The sequence below is a fragment of the Salvia splendens genome, chromosome 6, assembly GCF_004379255.2.
Source record: "Salvia splendens isolate huo1 chromosome 6, SspV2, whole genome shotgun sequence".
Taxonomy (NCBI): Eukaryota; Viridiplantae; Streptophyta; class Magnoliopsida; order Lamiales; family Lamiaceae; genus Salvia; species Salvia splendens.
This window is the reverse complement of record NC_056037.1, coordinates 36,298,175-36,316,599: the sequence shown is the minus strand read 5'-3', so window position 1 is coordinate 36,316,599 and position 18,425 is coordinate 36,298,175. Positions and strand designations below refer to the sequence as shown.

Genomic DNA, 18,425 nt, shown 5'->3' with positions numbered 1-18,425 from the left:
ATAATCCCGCTTTCGAAGAGTATTACAAAGTAATAATCACATTTTTTGTGGCGGAATGAATTAGTGTTGTTCTAGCTTTGTTTTCCCCCTTTCGGATTGCTGAAAATCAGATTAATTTAGGTGTGTGTTTAATTTGTAGGAGCAAGGAATTGTATCATCTGAAGAGTGGGATACCTTCAATAAGTTTCTTAGAACGCGGCTGCCTGCTGCTTTCAGAATTAATTCCAGGTTTTCGTCAGTATTTTGCTTTTATGCGTTACCGGAAATCGAGTTGCTTGAAGCCGAAGCAGCTAAATTTGAGGTTTCATATGAAGGTGGAAAGGTGGAGGCGACTGGGGATGTGGAAGAGGCGGACAGCATCGTCGGAGAAACCCGCCGCGAGGTGGTGGTCGTAGAGGGCGAGGCCGTCGTTGAAATATTATTTATGGCACATTTTACGAATTGAAATACATTATTTTATTTTGTTTTAATATTTTTATTTTCAGAATAATAAAAAAATATAATTAAAATGCTTAATTGGGTCAAAATTGCATTTAAAAACATTGACCGTTACAATTTAACGGAATCGTCAGTTTTGGACCAATTGTGACCCGACTTGAAATGTTTGGGATGCAAAAATTCAAAACATAATATCTAGAACCAAAATCGTAAAATGATCATATGTTCAGGACCAATTTTGGCATTTATTCAAACAAATACCCCAACTAGAAATTATACATCAGCAACATAACATTAGCAACTACTATAAAGACGGCAAACTTAACTAGTTGAGTGATAAAACTATATCTGTATTCTATAATACTACTCCACGTGTTTAAAAAGAACAAGTATATGAGTTGATCTTGGAGTTGCATTTTGAATAAGACTATCCTAACACTCGCTATAGGATTCAGCCATGATCAACACTATAAGCGATGTCCAACCTGTAAACAATCGAGCGCCTTTTCCCTTCCCTTTCTTTTGATCGTACTGCTCCCACAAAAAGCCGCTCTGCTTATAGTTCTTCACCACATTTCTGCGATACGAAAAAGTTAAAACTTACCACACATCAACGTAATATGAGAGAGTTGCAATCTTTGAACGAGAGTTTCATACTGTATCAAGTTGTTCCTCAAGTCGGTGTATATGATCTTTGCCCGGTCTTGATATGGTCCATCCACTACAACCATCAACAATTTTATTGTTACCACAGGTTGAACATAGTCTAAATCCGAAATGGTAACACGCGCGTACCTTGAGAATAATAGTTTAGTGCTGAGAGAATCATATAGTTCATATTCATCCAAATTGGCCCCCTCCAATATGGTGGGTCGTGCTCAGTATTCCGTTGCATGTATACTGAGCTGCATCACAGATACCAAACGTAGTGTGAAGCTTTACCAGTACCAAAATGTCTGCAATGATAGTGAAATGGAGAAATTTATTCATCACGAGGCGTATTGTAAACATCGTCTCTTACCTTGTTTTGGAAAGTGATCTGAGTCCAAACTTAGTCCACAGAGTACTTGAGTCTGAGATTAGATCAAGCTGTTTCTCTAATATCCATGAATCCTGAAAGAAGTAGAATATACACACAGAGAGAGTATTCAACGACCTCTGGAAAAATCGAACGGATGAGAAACCAAAAGAGCACATATTAATACTTAGAATAACTCACAGCTGGTATAAGTCTACTCATAAAGGGGAAAAGGCTGACGTAGCCAATATGAGGGACCAGTCTTAGCACGGGTTTCTCCAGCACTTCTCGTAAAAGTTCACGTGAAGGATAACCACCAGCTGATTCCACCATCTGCCAACTTAGACGAACCTAAGGTAGATGCATAGTGTAAGTGCAAATAAGGGCACTGGTAAATATAATCATGTAATCGAGATTCAAGAGAGTAGTATTTGATGCTGGGAAGTGATACAGCAGCAGTAACATTACAAATAAAGAGTTACCTTCTCGGTATGATTTCCATAATCAGAATAAACTCCACTGGTATAGTCAAGATGTATCTGAAAATGAGAAAAGTACATGAGAATAACAAAACAATCGAATTTCTTCCTCACATTGAATAATGCAAAATTGATCTGGTCCTCAGTTCAACAGATCTACTGATGTAAATCATGCACATGATCTACAATGGACAAGCAGGATAACATAAATGGGAAAGGTAGTGGAAGTGATAAGACTGGTAAAAGAACAGAAACTACCTGATTTAAAAGGTCAAAATCTGAGAGCAACTTCGCCGTTAAGCTATACTCCTGCATCATTTTGTATAAACTTCAAGAATTGATCAAACCAAAAACTTTGCAGGTTAATATTTTAGGTTTTCGGTTGTACCTTTCCGATGCGACTATCCTCGAGGAATTCTGAAATGGAATTCATACAATCAGCGGCAAGATGCATCCAACATCTAAGGTCCACGTGCCGTTCATCTTCGCTGGGGTGAGATGCACGTGGATAATCATCCAATCCAGAAGACAGTGACTGGCTTGGCAAAATATTAATCATAATAAAGTTAAGTTCCTCAATCTCATCTTATCTTTTCACGGTTTTTAAGTAACAGTCAGTGTACAACATATACACTTCCATCTTCATCACTCCTCAATTTCTCTCTCTAGATTCTATGATTTATTATCCTAACAGTTTGAAAGTTTATAAGCTCGTGAAACATCTTATAGGTTGATGAGTAGATGGAGCTCACAAGCTATCTAAAATAAGTTTTCTATTTGAAGTGTGAGGTAATTTCTACTTTAGATGGCATATCTTTCCTTAAAATTATTTCATTTTGGGAGATTCATTCTAACATTCTCAAACAATCACTAATTAGAACTGGTAATCCAAATTTGTACCCTAAAGTTCCCAACCAAACACACTACTACACTAGTCATAGAAACTACAACACGTAAATCAATCATACATAAGATCAGCCCCTGAAACAAAATGTATGACATGTTGAAAGTTTTAATTGGAGTAAAAATATACTATCACCTAGAAAGTAGAGATAGCCAACAGGAACATACTATATGAAATGGATAATAACCTTTGGATTCAGTTCCCGTGTGGTCACATTGTCTCTCCCATGCCAAAAGTAGGTGCCAACATCTTTTCCTGTGAATATATTACCGAAATTCCAATTAAAATAGTTCTAATTGGCATCCTGGGATGCAAGTCGGAAACTTATACTACATCTTATTGTTTATTGAACATTGAACAATGAGGTTAACATGTTCATACGGGCTGATATATATGATTATGAGGAGCATGCAGCATGCAGTTAATATGTAGGATACAGAAAGCTGTATTGTGCTCACCTGATTGAGTAGTGTTAAACCACTTATACCATGCATCGAGACGCACAAATGCTCGCCGCAAGAAGGTGGAGATGTCATTGATTTGTGAGGCACTAAACTTGTCTTTCTTAATGCTACAAACAAACTCTGCGGAAACAAAACTTTATAATCATTATATTACTAAAGCAACATTACGTTTTCCCCATCCAGCACGCGAATATGAAATTTTCCAAAAGGTGCGTATTAAGAAATTCAGTTTCCCTCGTTTTTTAGTGTCAAATGTAGTATGAAGTTTCCTACGAAAGAAAAGCAGAGACAATAAGATGGAAAAAAGTTCAATTCTAGCGATGTTAGAGTACTTCTGAGAAGCTAGCAAAGCCAACAAAGTTCCTAGTCCTAAAAATAGTCTGCAAGTCTAAGGTGTAATTTGTCTACATAGTAGATCCCCTAGTATTGGTGTGACAGTGTTTTTAATGATATAATGTCATTTTATACAGTTTTGGACTCTTCAATAATTCAGCTTCTAAGTAAATAACATGGTAGGAGATTTCGCTGTAAGCCATATAGGCTGAAAACAAAAATTAGACTATTAATGCAATTGTACGATACCACTACTGTTCTCGGTGAACATAGTATTTGATGAAAGTCAGACACTGCAGTAAAAACTCAACCTCGTAGAACCAAGAATAATGTTGGTGGGTTTCCATTTGTCGGATGCTGAAGCACAAACTCCGATGGTACCTTACTGCCAATAGCTTAACATCAGTGATTAAATAGGAGTAAGGTTCTTCAGATTGTATTACAAAGGAGCTGAGTACCTTAAAGCTTCAGCACCTAAAATCTGCTCACGTGGAATCCATCCATCAGCATTCATCAGATCTAGCCAATGCCCGATGATATCCAGAGAAATATTAGCATCCCATCGCCTTTCCAAGTAAATAAACAAACAAACAAATTTATTAGTCACTAGAAAAGATAGCATTAGCAGTAAGTCAGTAACTAGTACCAAAGAAAACGTTCTCCAGAATATAGCAAAACTAAAGGTTCCTCTATTCTATAGACAACTCACCATATTAGTAGCTGATGAAAACCTTCATCCCACAAAAACCCCCTGGGAAAGAAGGGACGACTTGGAACTGCTGTGTATAGTTCAGCTGGCCAATAGGAAATATAATTGTCACCGGGTACAACCTGCATGAGATGATAATAACTGTGTGACTTTATTAGAAAGAGAAATGGCATAATCGTTGAAGCCAATACAGACACCATGTTGTTGAATTAAGGGCGGAAACTTTGTACAGAACACTCAAAAGGCTGAGCAAGCGTGTGTTATCACCAACATTAACAAGAACTAGTTCTAATATTATGAATAGCAAAATATACTTGGCATACGAAGCCACAACTAGTTCCTAGGATAGAATATTTGAGAGAAGTTTCGATAAACAAAAAAACAATTTTGTGTACCCTAGATTGCTTGAGTCCTCTTGAGTAGTGAGCACCAACTTTAAGTTGGGAGAGGGGTGTATAATAAGTTGGGTGGGTTGAGGCTGCAAACTGGAAGTCACTCAAAGTTCAGGCTATAAACTACGATTAACCCTTTATTTAATGATGAGGCATGGAAACAACATTGTTTCCTGTTGAGTTGGAAAATTGAAAATCCACCTCAGTTTACATATCATCAAAGTCACACTTCCAGTGACAGAAAACTTTAAACGGGCCATAACTATGAAATTTCTCAAATTTCATGACATACGAAAAAGAAGTCAAAGTTGAGGTTACAAACTGAAAAACACTTAAAGTTCAAGATATAAACTAAATCATTCATATTTTCACTAGGGCTGGAGAATTAGCATGAAAACTACTCAGAAACCGCCTTACTTTAGAGGAAGGTGGAAGTGAAATTTTTGATTGTCCATAAAAGTAGCCAACCCCGCCCAGCAAATTCCCGAGTGCTGCTTTGGCCACTGTTATGGCTTCAGGGTTGATCTGAAACAGACATACATCTCATTGAACATGTGAAACTATCAAGAACAATGTGGCAAAGTATACATACTAATGAAAAAATGTGAAAATGATATGATACAGAAAATAAAAGTAAATCAACACAGATGATTGAAGATTATGCAAATAATTCAGACATAAATTTGATTAAATGTGACAATCATATGACAAAGTCATGACATATTGTAACCAAGCCTGTTGTACATAAAATCCACTGATATATTGTTAGCAGATTGTAATTTTTATCTTCTATGTTGACGTTTTCACTTGTTTATCTGCATGTATTATCTTCAATGCTCTGTTCAGGAAATGTTTAATTGCAACCACTTAACTAGTGTATAGATGGCATCTCAAGAGAAGACTGCATGGTCTGTATTGTGTCAGCACTCAACAATGGTGGGTTGAGACAAACTTTGTTCTGAATTTTTTTATTATGTATTTTCATATATGGCCATCTAGCATAGGTATTATAGGTTTTCGTTATTCGGCTTCAGATAAAGTATCAACACATCACTAAAAGTCAATATATGAGGTTTAGTCCTTTATTTAATAAAAAACCTCAAAGTCTAACATCCCATATAAAAATTTAATAAAACTCAATTAAATGATGATGGCTAAGGCAGCAAATGATCTTTCATGATTGATACCTCATTGAACATGTCAAAACAGCTCTGGAATTTGTTGTCAAATTGCTCCTGTTTATGCTTGAGATTACTGGATAAAGAGTCGCCTGGAATGATTTCAACGTTCAAAGTGATAAAGAGAAAAGCAGGTCGGCAGAAAATCAAATGATTAAGGGGTGGCTTGGTATAACAAAAAATCTAAGCTTCTAAGTCAGAGAATTAGATAAAGAAACATCATGACTCTTAATAAAGTCAGAGATGTAGGAGATAAATTTTACCAGTAGATGTCAAAGCATGTGCTTGGGAAGTGTGAGAAATGGAATTTCTAGTTTCTAAAATTTTAAAAAAATCTTGAAACTTGAGTTTAAATAAGTAGAATTTTAATGAACATATTTCATCCGTAGAATTATCAAATATGAAATTCAGTGGATTAAATTGTAGAACTTCTCAGCAACAGATACATATAATGTTTTTTTCTTCTTCTTAAAAGCTCAAATTAAATTGCCTGAATGTATAAAACAGTTAGCTGTACCTATAAGACTTCTGATACGTTCTTTTAATCTTGACGTAGAACCACTCAATTTTGTCACAAAAGCAATATCCGCTTTGAAAGGAATCATTGCAGAAACCTGAACTATGAATAGAAAATGATGAGCAACATGGATGAGAACAAAAGTATATCTCAACAAAAGATTATGAAAAATTTGATGATTGACAAACCTGGAAAACTAGAATATTTGAAGCATGATCAGATGTATCCGAGAGTTGAAGTCGGCCGGTTGTCCGAGCCTAAAAAAAGAACATAAATTGGGTTTTAAGTATTGCAAAGATACAGCCAAAAGTCAGGGGATCCATAGTGAAACCTAAAATTGTACATACCTTGATTGCAAGATTGGTTTGGACGAGCTCAGATAAATTGTGAGTGTTATGTGTCTTGAAACCAGCATAATGGAACTCAAAGTTCTCCTTAAGAAATTCAGTAAGGTATTATTAGGTTATCTATCTACTAGAAGATAATATCAGAAATACGTACTGAATAAACCTTATATTTCTGAGTATGACAGACTCTAGCTACTGATCATCATCACGGAAATAAAGAAAAAGAAAACAAAACGTGGTTTGAAGATATGGTACCTTTGATTCCAGATGAAGTTCCCAGTTACCAACATCATTCCTTGAACCAAATGCCAGAAGGAAGTCATCAGGATCGTCTGAGGCACCCTTACCCAGACCTAAAGCAGTTCCCTCTTCATCAGCGACATAAAAGAAAAGGTGCACAGTTTCTTCCATTTCCTCATTAAGTCTATAGAAGAATCCAAACGTCATGACAGCAGATGACAAAAACATAGTAAATTACTTTATCGGGTAAGGAGTGTCAGCAGGCTATGAACAAATTTAAAGCAGCGAAATCATGCAAAGGTAAAAATATTGCCCTGGTTTCCCAAAAGAAATAGCATCTGAATAGTATGAAGGAAAAGACACTGAACTCATTGATAAACACAAGAGTAAATATTCGCCTCATTGTTGCTACATATTGGCAACCTTGCCACCTCCTTATACGATTCCAGATGTAGCAACATTATTTGGTTCTCTGTTCATTTATCTATTCATGCATTGGTCGGGGGGAGTAAACTTTCTAACCATTCTTCTATACTGCAAAACATAATCGACTCTTATATTATTCTACTTCAACTTCAAAATGCAATTCATGCCTCTCAGTCTTGAAACTTCAGCACGTAAAGTGCATCACTTAATTCAACATTACAGATGATTAGCCATGACGAAGTATTTTGGAATTCCTAGGCAAAAATCTTTTCATTTCATGATAAACCATGCAAGTCACAGAAATGAAGCAGTATAAAAGGTATAGGCACATACACTTCACTTTGTGCTTCAATTCGAACTGCCCAGTCCCCACCATAACCACTCTCTTCCTCCCTTGATTTCAGGAAATTCGTTGTCAACGCCAATTTTTGGTCAACCAATACTTGACGACCATAATCCCGTCCATTATGGTGCGTCCAACCATATGTCGCTAGCTCATCTGAGTCCTGGCACACATGCCGCATCACATATTTCCCATCCTTAACACCAAGCCACATCAGACCCGCCAGCAGAGACTGAGGAGTCCTGACAATGACAACATCTCACATAAAATTTCTCAAGCAACCACTCTACTGCAGATGCAATAACATAGATTTGCAGAGAGAGTAAGAGAACAAAGCAACACCAAAATGCTAGTGCTTAAATATACATTAGCCAAACTTATGTAAAGAGAGCGGCTAAAAATGCTTATCACTTGGAAGAAGGCATGCACAACTAGAATGGGATATCCTAAATGAAATATCAAGATCCTCAGTCAGTCCGTATGCATTCATAAGCTGATTGCAATACATCAGCAAAAATATTTATGATATAGTAGTACATTGTCCGTAAACTAATTATATGCACATTAAAATAAAATCAATGCAGAAACAGATGATATTTTTTCCATACAAACAATCGATAGAATAGCATTAAAATTAATCAGCGAAATGAACTCACCGTGCACGAATTCCAAAATAAACATGAGGCCTGTATGTTCCCCAATACAAACTCTCCTTGTGCTCCCCTTGAAACTGCAGGGAAAATGAAAAAAAAAATCTCCGATTTTACAACTAAAATAAAATTATGACATTATCAGAATCCAAAAGAATCTTCAATTCACCATAGGAAGATCCATGAGCTTTGGAGCGGATAACGGCATGACGACCCTGGGTTTTACAGTCTCCTTAGCAGGGTTTATGAAATAATTCTTCATACAAAATCCTATAGCGATGAGAACAATTCCAATAGATAACAAAATCGCGAAGGTGGAAGTGACGATCCGAGTGAAACCGCGGCGGCCTCCGGCGGCGGACTTTCGGGTTCTGGTGTTGGTGTTGTCGAGGTTCGGCGATTTGCCAGCGGAGGTTGTTTTGCCTCGAGTGTTTCGCCGCGAAACCCCGGCCATTGCCAGCCAAAGATTCCGATCGATTGGAAATCCGTTTGATCAACTATACTAAGATGCGAGAATAGTAGCTATGAAATGTTTAGACAAATCAAATAGCACTTATTTATGATGAAATATTGAACCTAACAGCATCCACTACTCACTCCCACCGTCCCTTAAACTACTATTTGAGGGACCCACTATACTTTATTCCTCCATTCCTTAACTAAGGGACGGAACCTGCAACGTTCCGTCCTTAACCGTCCCTTATTCCGTCTCTTAAGTTACTATTCATTCAATTTCATTTATTATTTTTTTTCCAACACAATTCAATCAAAATTAAAATAACATTACAGCATAAAATAAAAATACAACTTAAAATTTAAAAAAAAAACTTAATTAAAATCTTAAAAAAATAAAAATGACATAATTTAAATATAATTTTATATGGACATCCTTGAATGTTTTATGTTTCACTTTCGATGTGGGACAAAATCATTCTTGGATGTCTCTATAAAAGAGAAACAACCAAGAATGACTTTGTCCCACATCGAAAGTGGAACATAAAACATTCAAGGTTGTCTCTATAAAAGAGAAGCAACCAAGAATGAGTTTCATAAATTCGCAAGCCCATCAAATATACGTGGGCTATTACGAATTTCTTATATTTATTTATTTATAAAAATTGTTTTTAAATATAAAAACAATTTTTATAAATAAAAGTAATTTTTTTAAATACGATTTTTTTAAAAAAAATTGATTTATTGCGTCAGCGTGACGACGCCCACTCGCGGGCTGGCGAGTGGGCGTCACGCATGGCGCAGGGGCGCGCCACGTCGCTACGGCGCGTGGCGTGACAGCCCGTTCCGTGTCTCGCAGGCACGGGCCGAGGGACGGGATCAGGACGGGACGACGTGTCGCAACGCGTCGCGAGAGTGTTCCGTCCCTCCGCGACGGAACGCGGGACGGTGGCGCGCCGCGTAGTGGATGCCCTAAGAAAACGATTTATAGCTCCAGACCAAACACAGAAATCTTAATTCAATATTCAAAGATAGTCAATTCCGAAAAATATATGTACAAAATGGAAACCGATGATAAGCAACAACCGCCAGCGAGAGCAAAGGCGGCATTCTAAGGAGCTCGGCGATGACTGTATCAACAATTGGGAATTCTATTTCCTTTTTCCGACTGAGTGAGAATCAGGGGCTCGGACGCAGAAATATTTTTAAGTAAAGGCTCCACTATATATAAATTTTTTATTATTAGGCCACCCGCAGAGCGTCACGCGATTGGCCCGTAATTCGTCATTAAGGGACGAGACGGCGGCGTGACGCGTTGCAGCGTCCCGTCTCGTCCCCAGCCCGCCACACGTTCCGTCTCGCCACGCGCCAGAGCGACGTGGCGCGCTCCGGCGCCATGCGTGACGCTCACTCGCCGACCCGCGAGTGGGCATCGTCACACTGATGCAATAAATCATTTTTTAAATCTGAATTAAAAAAATAAAAAATAAAACAACAATATTATCATTCTATTATCGTTTTTCTTTTTTTATTAATTTTTTATTTTTTACTCTATAAATACTCCTAATTCATCCTTATTTCACACACAAATACACATCTATTCTTACCAAATCATCTCCATTTCCTCTCCAATTTTCATCTAAACTCTCATCACAAAATGTCCAGCGACGGAAACTCTGGCGGTGGCGGTGGCGGCTCCGGCGGGTTCGACATCAACGCGTTCGGCGACTGGGGGCATGTACAATGTCCTGGGAAGTGGATCCGGTTCGTCGACGCCAGGGTACCAACCACCCCATTTTGATGTGGATGCATACGTCCGTCCCTCCGCCCCGAGGTATTCGCAGGGATTATCCCATAATCGGGAGGATTATTCCGTTGAACCCACTCCGGAAGAAGGCCGAGGCGGTGGAGGTGGTCGATGCGGGGGAGGTGCCCGAGGCGGTGGAAGCTCCAGGGCGGAGGCGGACGAGGAGGAAGAGGAGGATCTAGGCCGGCATCCGTACAGCCCCAAAGAAACGCTGGCGGTGTACAACGCCTGGATCAGCGTCTCGTATGATCTAATCGTCGGGAATCAACAACCCCGGAAGTGCTTCTGGGAAAAGGTCACTGAGGCCTACCACGAGATTAAGCCGAAGGGGTCCCGCCGCCGCACATATAAGATGCTCCGCGCTCATGTTGACCGAGTCGACAGAGAGGTCAAAAAATTCTGCGCTATCCACAAGAGTGAAGCGGCTCATTACCAAAGCGGAGCCACGGGAGCCGACATTCTGAGGTCGGCTTTGCGAGTCTACTACGACGACACCGCCAAACAATTCAAATATGTCGATGTTTGGGAGGTCATCAAAGACGAGTGGGCCGGCGGTGTCCAGTCCAGCTCGGGCTCGACCTCGAAGCGCACGAAGCACACGGCGGGTGGCCAATACTCGTCTAGTGTGGGCGGTTCGGGCAGCGCCGCACAAGAGTTTGCCTCGCAGGAGGTTGAGGGCACGACAGACGATGCTGTGGGTCCTCCCGTGGGCGCCGTCGGCCGCAAGGGAGAAATGCGGTGAAGGCGGCTAGAGGGAGGAGGAGTCGAGCCGAATCAAGCCAGGCGGGCTCGGGGGCACCCTCGAACTCCCTAATGTCCATGTACATGACCGCCACAATGGCGGACACTTCCCGCATGACGCCTCCCCAATACCAAGCCTATCTTTTTTTCTTTTTTCTTTTTTTTAAAAAAATTAACTTCATATATTTATATCATATATATGAATGAGGAAATTACAAATCAACTCCTATAACAAGGAGGAAAGACAAATTACGCCACCCAGTGTTCGAACTCGAGACCCCAGGATGGACGCGGTATCCAGCACCCTTTACCGCTAGGCCAAGGGGCTTGGATCAATACCAAGCCTATCTTGTCGGAATTGAGTTTATGGCAAGACAACTTGGTATTCCGCCTCCAGGTGGCTTCAGTGCACCTCCACCGCCTTCGGGGATGATTCGACGGCGGAGTAGTTTTTTTATTTTGTATTTTAAATTATGTAATTTTTATTTTTTTAAGATTTTAATTATGTATTTTTTTATATTTTTGAATTCTAAGTTGTATTTTTATTTTATATTGTAATTTTATTTTATTTTTAATGAAGTGTGTTTCTATTAATTGAATTTGTTGGAAATAAAAATAAAAAATGAAATTGAATGAATAGTAATTTAAGGGACGGATAAGAGAAGGAGGGTTGCAGGTTCCGTCCCTTAGTTAAGAGATGGAGTAAAAAAGTACAGTGGGGTGGGGCCCATGAATAGTAATTTAATGGACGGATAAGTGACAGCGTTGTGGATGACCTTACTCCTCCTGGCACCGCAATTTTATGTAGTCCTGTAAGGGCCAATATGTCCCATTAAAGTTGAGTCACTTCATTCTATGCACTCGTTTTGAAAAAATTGTAATAAATAGTTAAGGTGGATAAATAGTAAAGTAAATTTGAAAATAATGTAGAGAATTTTATTCTCGATTTACTTTACTATTTATTCATTCTAACTATTTATTAAGATTTTTTCAAAACGAGTGCAAAAAATAAAGTGACTCAACTTTTATGGGACATAGGGAGTATTGTTTTGTGATTAAAGTAAAGCGAATAAAGTAAAAGAGAGTGATGTTTCTATATTTAGAAATGCGTCATTTAGAGTGAAAAATCCTATAAATAAAAATGTATCCAATAGGGTGAGAAGGGGTTAGTATATAAATATGAAATACCGTAATCATGCAAAAAAATCACAAACATTTTGCCAAAACTCAATCATTTTGCCAAACCTCAATCATTTTAACACAAAATCCTATATATTTAACAATACAAACTTTAGTATTTTTTTTTTGCAAAGTTTTAATTTCTCAATACAATCAATTGTAATAAAAATATATTTTTTGCATTATTGAACTAAAAAGAAAAGAATAATAGTTAGAGAAAAAATTATCTAACGCTTTAATACTGCCAAATAGGCCAAGTTATTGAGTTTTTGTGGATTTTAATGGGAATTTTTTAAAATAATGTTTTATGTGAAGAAAGATGCTTTGCATATAAACAATTAGAATTTTTTTTATTAAAAATTAAGTTATGAATTTAAATTTTTTTACTTTAATCAATGCGATCTTTTATTGGTAAATGATAGCAATTCTATTTAAAATGATAAAAGGACTTCGCACGCTTTTTGAAGTTAAAGAGCATCCACAGTAGTGTGGATGTCCCGGCGGACATCCAAAAACACCTCATGTCACGTCATAAGGACTTCCCCCTGCACTGTCACGTTATAAGGACATCCCACTGCACAGTGACGGACATCCCCAAGGAGACTCCGACGGACTTCCCACAATAATAAAAATTCACAAATTCACCAAATTAAACAATTTACGAAATTAAAATTTCGACACAAATACGGAGAAATTGCAACCACTTTATTTATAAAAAAACATACATAGTAAAAAAAACATACATAATTATTTTAAAAAATTACATAATTATTATTTTAAAAATTATTAAAAACGTAAGGACATTGGGGTACTTTTGCCAACGGGAAAGATCGGTCCTTGTGACTCGCTCGTGGCGGGAAAATCACTATCGTGGTGCTCCATTTATCTTCGAAAGAAAAGTATTTAGAGAGAGATACTCGTTAATACAAGTGGTGCAAATGAAATGAAGTTCAACGAGCCGTATTTATATAATTTTCGAAAAAAAAAAATAAAATAATCGGGACGTCTGCACGGATAGTAGCTATGAAATAAATCAACTACGGACCAAACAAATAGTACTACATAAATCTCATCCATCAACCTTAACCTTCACTTTTGTCAAAGCACAACTTGTTTAACAAGCACATCCACACAAAAAAGAATTAGAAGAAACCAAGTATTCAAAGTTTTTTTTTACCATGATTTCCCATTTGTGTCCAGGGGCAAATCACACCACGCATCTGCAGCACCATCCTAGCCAAAAGCCAGAACAAGCAACCAATGCTGTGCTTCCCTTTGTTATTAGCAGGAATGCCAATATCAACATAGCGCATTGGAGAATCCGTATCACAGAAGGCAATGGTGGGGATATTGTACAGAGCAGCTTCCTTAAGAGTATCTCCAGTGGTCGGCGAGCGAGCGGCTCGCCGATTTTTGGCGCTCGCCGAACTATTGCAGCCGGCGAGCGCCAAATCGGCGAGAATTTCGGCGAGGGCACGCCGATTCCCGGGCGCTCGCCGATTCTCTCGCCGATCGGCTCGCCGCTATTGCAGCCTCCCAATCGGCGAGGAACCGGCGAGCCAATTTTTTTTTTCCGAAAATTTAATATTATTAGAGAATTTTCCCGTATATGTGTCGTAAATTTAATTTCATATTTTGTATGATTGTTTAATTATTTGTTTTTAGTGCTGATGATCTGACAAGGCTATGACTGGGCTATTGTTTGTCCAGTTGCTTGTCCAGTTGCTTGTCCAGCTGATGTGGCAGGAGGAATTTAGTGCTGCTGATGTGGCATGGCTGGGCTATTGCTTGGCTGGGCTATTGCTTGTCCGCCTACCACTGGAGATGCTCTAATAGGCTGCAAAAGAATGGAATGTCATATCAGTAACAGACAGTGACGGAACCAGAAAATTAGATAAACCGGGGCTGAAATCCTTTAAAAAAATAATATTAAAATATTTGATTTTATTATATGTAAATCAGTTAAGTTGACATCACAGCCAAAAGCAGCTGATAAACTGATTTTGTGACCTTCGACAGCCTAAGCAATTAAGAATTATCAAAATTATGAGCTTAACTAGAAACAATAGATTTGGTAAACACATATCAGCCATATGATTATCCTCTAAGATAATGAGAAAATCGGATCTGTATGCTAATTTACTACTACAATAACAATAACAAAAATATACCCACATTTTCCAGTTATGGGAGCGGTTTTATAAGTAAAAATGACATCTTCGTTGGCGTATCTAATTATTTTTTTAAAAACAAATTCGAGATAAAAACGCCAAATTGGTTGGCGTGTTTATGTTAAAACGCCAACAGTTTTGTATTTTTAGGAAAAAACGCCAATCCTCATGGCGTTGTTAGTAATTATATAAATTTTTTTATACACGTCAATTCGGTTGGCGTTTTTCCCTCTTCACAGATTGTATTTTTCCCCGTTTTTCCCTCTTCACCGATTGTATTTTCCCCCAATTCGCGAACCCCACCTCCATTTCTCCTGCGCGAAAACCTTCTCCAGCCTGCGCAAATTCTGCAACCGCCATTGCTGCTCTTACTCCTATAGAAGTTATCTTCCTCATTTTCGATTGGACGACTCAATTTCAGATTTTCTTCTTGTTTGCTATATTACCTGTTTTTACTGAGAATTATAATTTATAATTCCCATCTGGAAATCGCAATTTTTGGTTCCGAGATGAACCTCGGACGCCAGCATGAGCTGAAATTAGGCCTCTTTTGTGGAGAGGAGCCTTTGATCAGACGCCATGGTTGAATGCTCTGCTTCGCCGCTTCTCACAAAGGAGTAGTGTATTTATATCGGCCTCCTTTCTTTTTGATTGGGCCGTTTTGGAAGCCCAATAGGCTAATTTGTTTTCATTTTCTTCTAAATTCCTCGAGCATTTCTATTGGAGATTGATTGCATACAGAATTTGGAGAAATATTTGTTCATTAAAGGATTAATTGTTAAAAAAGGATGAATTATTGATCACATTTTGAGTTTCAACACCTTTATTAATAATATAATTTTCTATTTAACCCGTATTATATCGATCCATGAGTGGTATGCGACAAGTATGCATTAGATTTTATATTAGGATGGAAAAATCACGTTAATACTATAAAAATTGTACATTACTACTGGCTACCATTATAAAAATAAAAATTAAAAAAAAAAACTATAGGAGCATTAAAAGTGCAAATAAAACCATGAAAAAAATGTAATGTTTTACACTTATTTAAAACTATAGGAGCTTTAAAAGTGAAAATAAAACCATGAAAATTTTGTAATGTTTTACACTTATTTATTTTTTACTTTTTCTTGAAGTATGAAAAGAGTCGGGGAGCTATATATTGTCGGATATTTTATTCATTATAGATTAAGATTAGGGCAAAAATAGTATTTATTGATTAATTAAACATTAGATCTATGAAAAATTTAAGAGTGACTGTGAATAGGATTTTCGTAATAATAATGATGAAGAGCCCACAGAAAATGGATTGGATTTGGCTAGAATGTATGGATTTTTCTGGCTAGATTTTTCATACCAAACAATTAAAATCTTAGTAGTAATCAATAGAAAGGATGATTCTATATGTAGATTCCAATTTCTCATTGTAAACCCGGATTTAAAACAGTGATAAAAAATCATTGTATTACATATACTGTTATACAACTTATTCTAGAATTATATATTGGAAAAAATAAACTATAACCCCGGATTTAAACTAATAATAAAAAATGATATATTACATATACTATTATATTTAGCAACCATATTCTCATTTTATAACCCTGAATTTAATAGAATAATGAAATATAATGTTACATATACTAGTACTCCCTATATTGGATTTGGGCCAATAAGTTGGCTTTTTCTGGCTAGATTTGTCATACCAAACTACTACAATTAAGACTTAATTCTGAAAAAAGTGATTTAAATGTAGCCTCCAAATTTCAACCCCGGATTTAAAAATAAAAAATAAAAAAATATTATAAGTATTATTTTTATAAATTAGAGGCTATAGTAAGTGGGTTGGGGGGGGGGGGAGTTAAATATGGTGGATAAATTTATAAATAATAAGTATAGACTGTGAAATAATTAAACTATTAAAGTAATTTATAAATGTATATGTGAGTATTTAAAAAAAAATCATTATAATCCAGGACTTAAAACAGTAATAAAAAATAAGATCACATATGCTATTAATAAGTGTATATGTGAGAATCAAAACATACTATAAAATGAAAAGAATAAGCAATTAAAAGTGTTTATAAAAGGATTTAAAAGTTATTAAAATGAAAGAAAGTAATTAATAAATGTAAAAATAAAAAATGAGAATGCTGGCTATGGGGTTCGAACCCATGCGCACTTATGTGCAGAAGATCTTAAGTCTTCCCTCTTAACCTCTCGGGCAAACCAGCTGATTGTTTATATTTTTCATAAGAATTTAATTATTAACCATTTCATATAGTAAGAAGTCAGCACCTATTAGCAATAGGTATATTGATCCACTTAAAATATAATTTACCCATGTAATAGTAGATTAAATATTCCAAAGTTATAGCAAAATTATAAGGTATCAGTTGCAATAGTTCTTTAAATGGAAATTTGATCATCTCATAATTGAGGAAGGAAAAATTGAAAAGGAAAGGGATTTAAGAGAGACAATCATAGGAAGAAGGTGCATGTACCCAACCAACTTTTGTCACATGCATGAAATGAGTAATTGAATGGTTGTAGATGAAGCTTAGGCCCCAACTGCTATAAATTGGTCCCAACTATAACTCTCTTACCATGTTCTACCATTTTCATTCTCAAATTTAATACCTATAAACATGTATTAGGGGAGGGGGGGGGGGGGGGGGGGGATAAAGCCCATATCAACCTCTTTGTTTTTCCTTTCGGTATTGGTGAGTTTGTCGAAATTGTTTCAGAGTTATCTTCGATTCTTTGGTTGTTACTAAGTTGACGTTACATAGAAAATTTCTTGAGGCTGGAGGAATAGAAAGGAATTAAATTGGCAATGTTAAAAAGTAATTTTGACATTAACCTAATATGTGTTATGCTGCGAACTTGAGTGAGCATTACTTGTGAGAACTACTCTCATTTAATCCGCGATTATCATAACTTGTTTAGTTTTATACAATGCATCAAAAATTGTTATTAGCATTGTTAAACTTACAAATTAATTAAAAATCAAAGTCCAAATTGTTATTCTATTCATTTATTTGAAGTTATAGAGAAAATAATCAGATCGAGCTTTGATTTTCATTCATTTGTGATATAACCTCATTTATAATTTTTTATATATTAGAATTAAAATAAATTTATAAAACAAAACAAGTATTAACATCAAAGCCTTTGCCAATATTTTCTTTTCTGCGTCCACCCTAACTAACTCCGCATTATCATTTTAGCTGACGTACAAGAGATACTATAAAAATGTAAATGTATTGTGTTTTTGTTTGAATGTGTTATATCATTTAATAGTTTGTATTAGGTGATTAGCTTACAAAAGTCAAAATGTAATGTATTTTTTGTTTGAAGGGGTTAAGTGATTAGCTTATTAGGGCTAAACCCTAAACCCTGAACCAGTATAGATTCTATTTATCTGACTTTTTGTCTGTTATATCTTTTATTTTTCTTGCAATTCTTGGTAGTATATGTTGGTATATGTACCTTCAAATATTCGCTTCAAAATATTCAATGATATGATAGTACGATATAAATGCCAATAGTCTTTTGATATTTATTAATTTACCCCTTTTTGCCATAATGGTCAATTATTTTGACAGTGGGTGATCATATATTCATATACTC

General features: G+C 36.7%; 1 protein-coding gene and 1 non-coding gene across 2 annotated transcripts; both read right to left on the bottom strand.

The window, feature by feature from the left end:
- Positions 1-634: 634 nt before the first annotated feature.
- Positions 635-8,954, bottom strand: LOC121807521 (mannosyl-oligosaccharide glucosidase GCS1-like). The gene is made up of 22 exons (XM_042207772.1): positions 8,608-8,954; positions 8,445-8,518; positions 7,779-8,030; positions 7,035-7,203; positions 6,780-6,866; positions 6,621-6,689; positions 6,433-6,529; positions 5,925-6,007; positions 5,155-5,262; positions 4,346-4,467; positions 4,095-4,202; positions 3,948-4,021; positions 3,298-3,423; positions 3,027-3,094; positions 2,324-2,470; positions 2,194-2,244; positions 1,939-1,995; positions 1,658-1,807; positions 1,460-1,551; positions 1,234-1,343; positions 1,096-1,159; positions 635-1,015 (listed from the first exon to the last, which is right to left on the bottom strand). The coding sequence occupies exons 1-22, from the start codon at positions 8,890-8,892 to the stop codon at positions 871-873; spliced, it is 2,538 nt and encodes an 845-aa protein (XP_042063706.1). The 5' UTR covers positions 8,893-8,954; the 3' UTR covers positions 635-870.
- A 7,989-nt stretch (positions 8,955-16,943) lies between these two features.
- On the bottom strand, positions 16,944-17,026 carry TRNAL-UAA. The gene has a single exon. It is a non-coding gene; the product is annotated as a tRNA-Leu (tRNA).
- Between the last annotated feature and the right edge of the window lie 1,399 nt (positions 17,027-18,425).

What these genes read in the sequence shown, in the direction of transcription:
- LOC121807521 (XM_042207772.1), bottom strand. Translation starts at nt 8,892, where the DNA reads ATGGCCGGGGTTTCGCGGCGAAACACTCGAGGCAAAACAACCTCCGCT. An exon ending in TGAGTAGACTTATACCAGCT is followed by an intron (nt 1,552 to 1,657) that starts GTGAGTTATTCT and finishes TACTTCTTTCAG; the next exon opens with GATTCATGGATATTAGAGAA. An exon ending in ACTAAACTATTATTCTCAAG is followed by an intron (nt 1,160 to 1,233) that starts GTACGCGCGTGT and finishes TGATGGTTGTAG; the next exon opens with TGGATGGACCATATCAAGAC.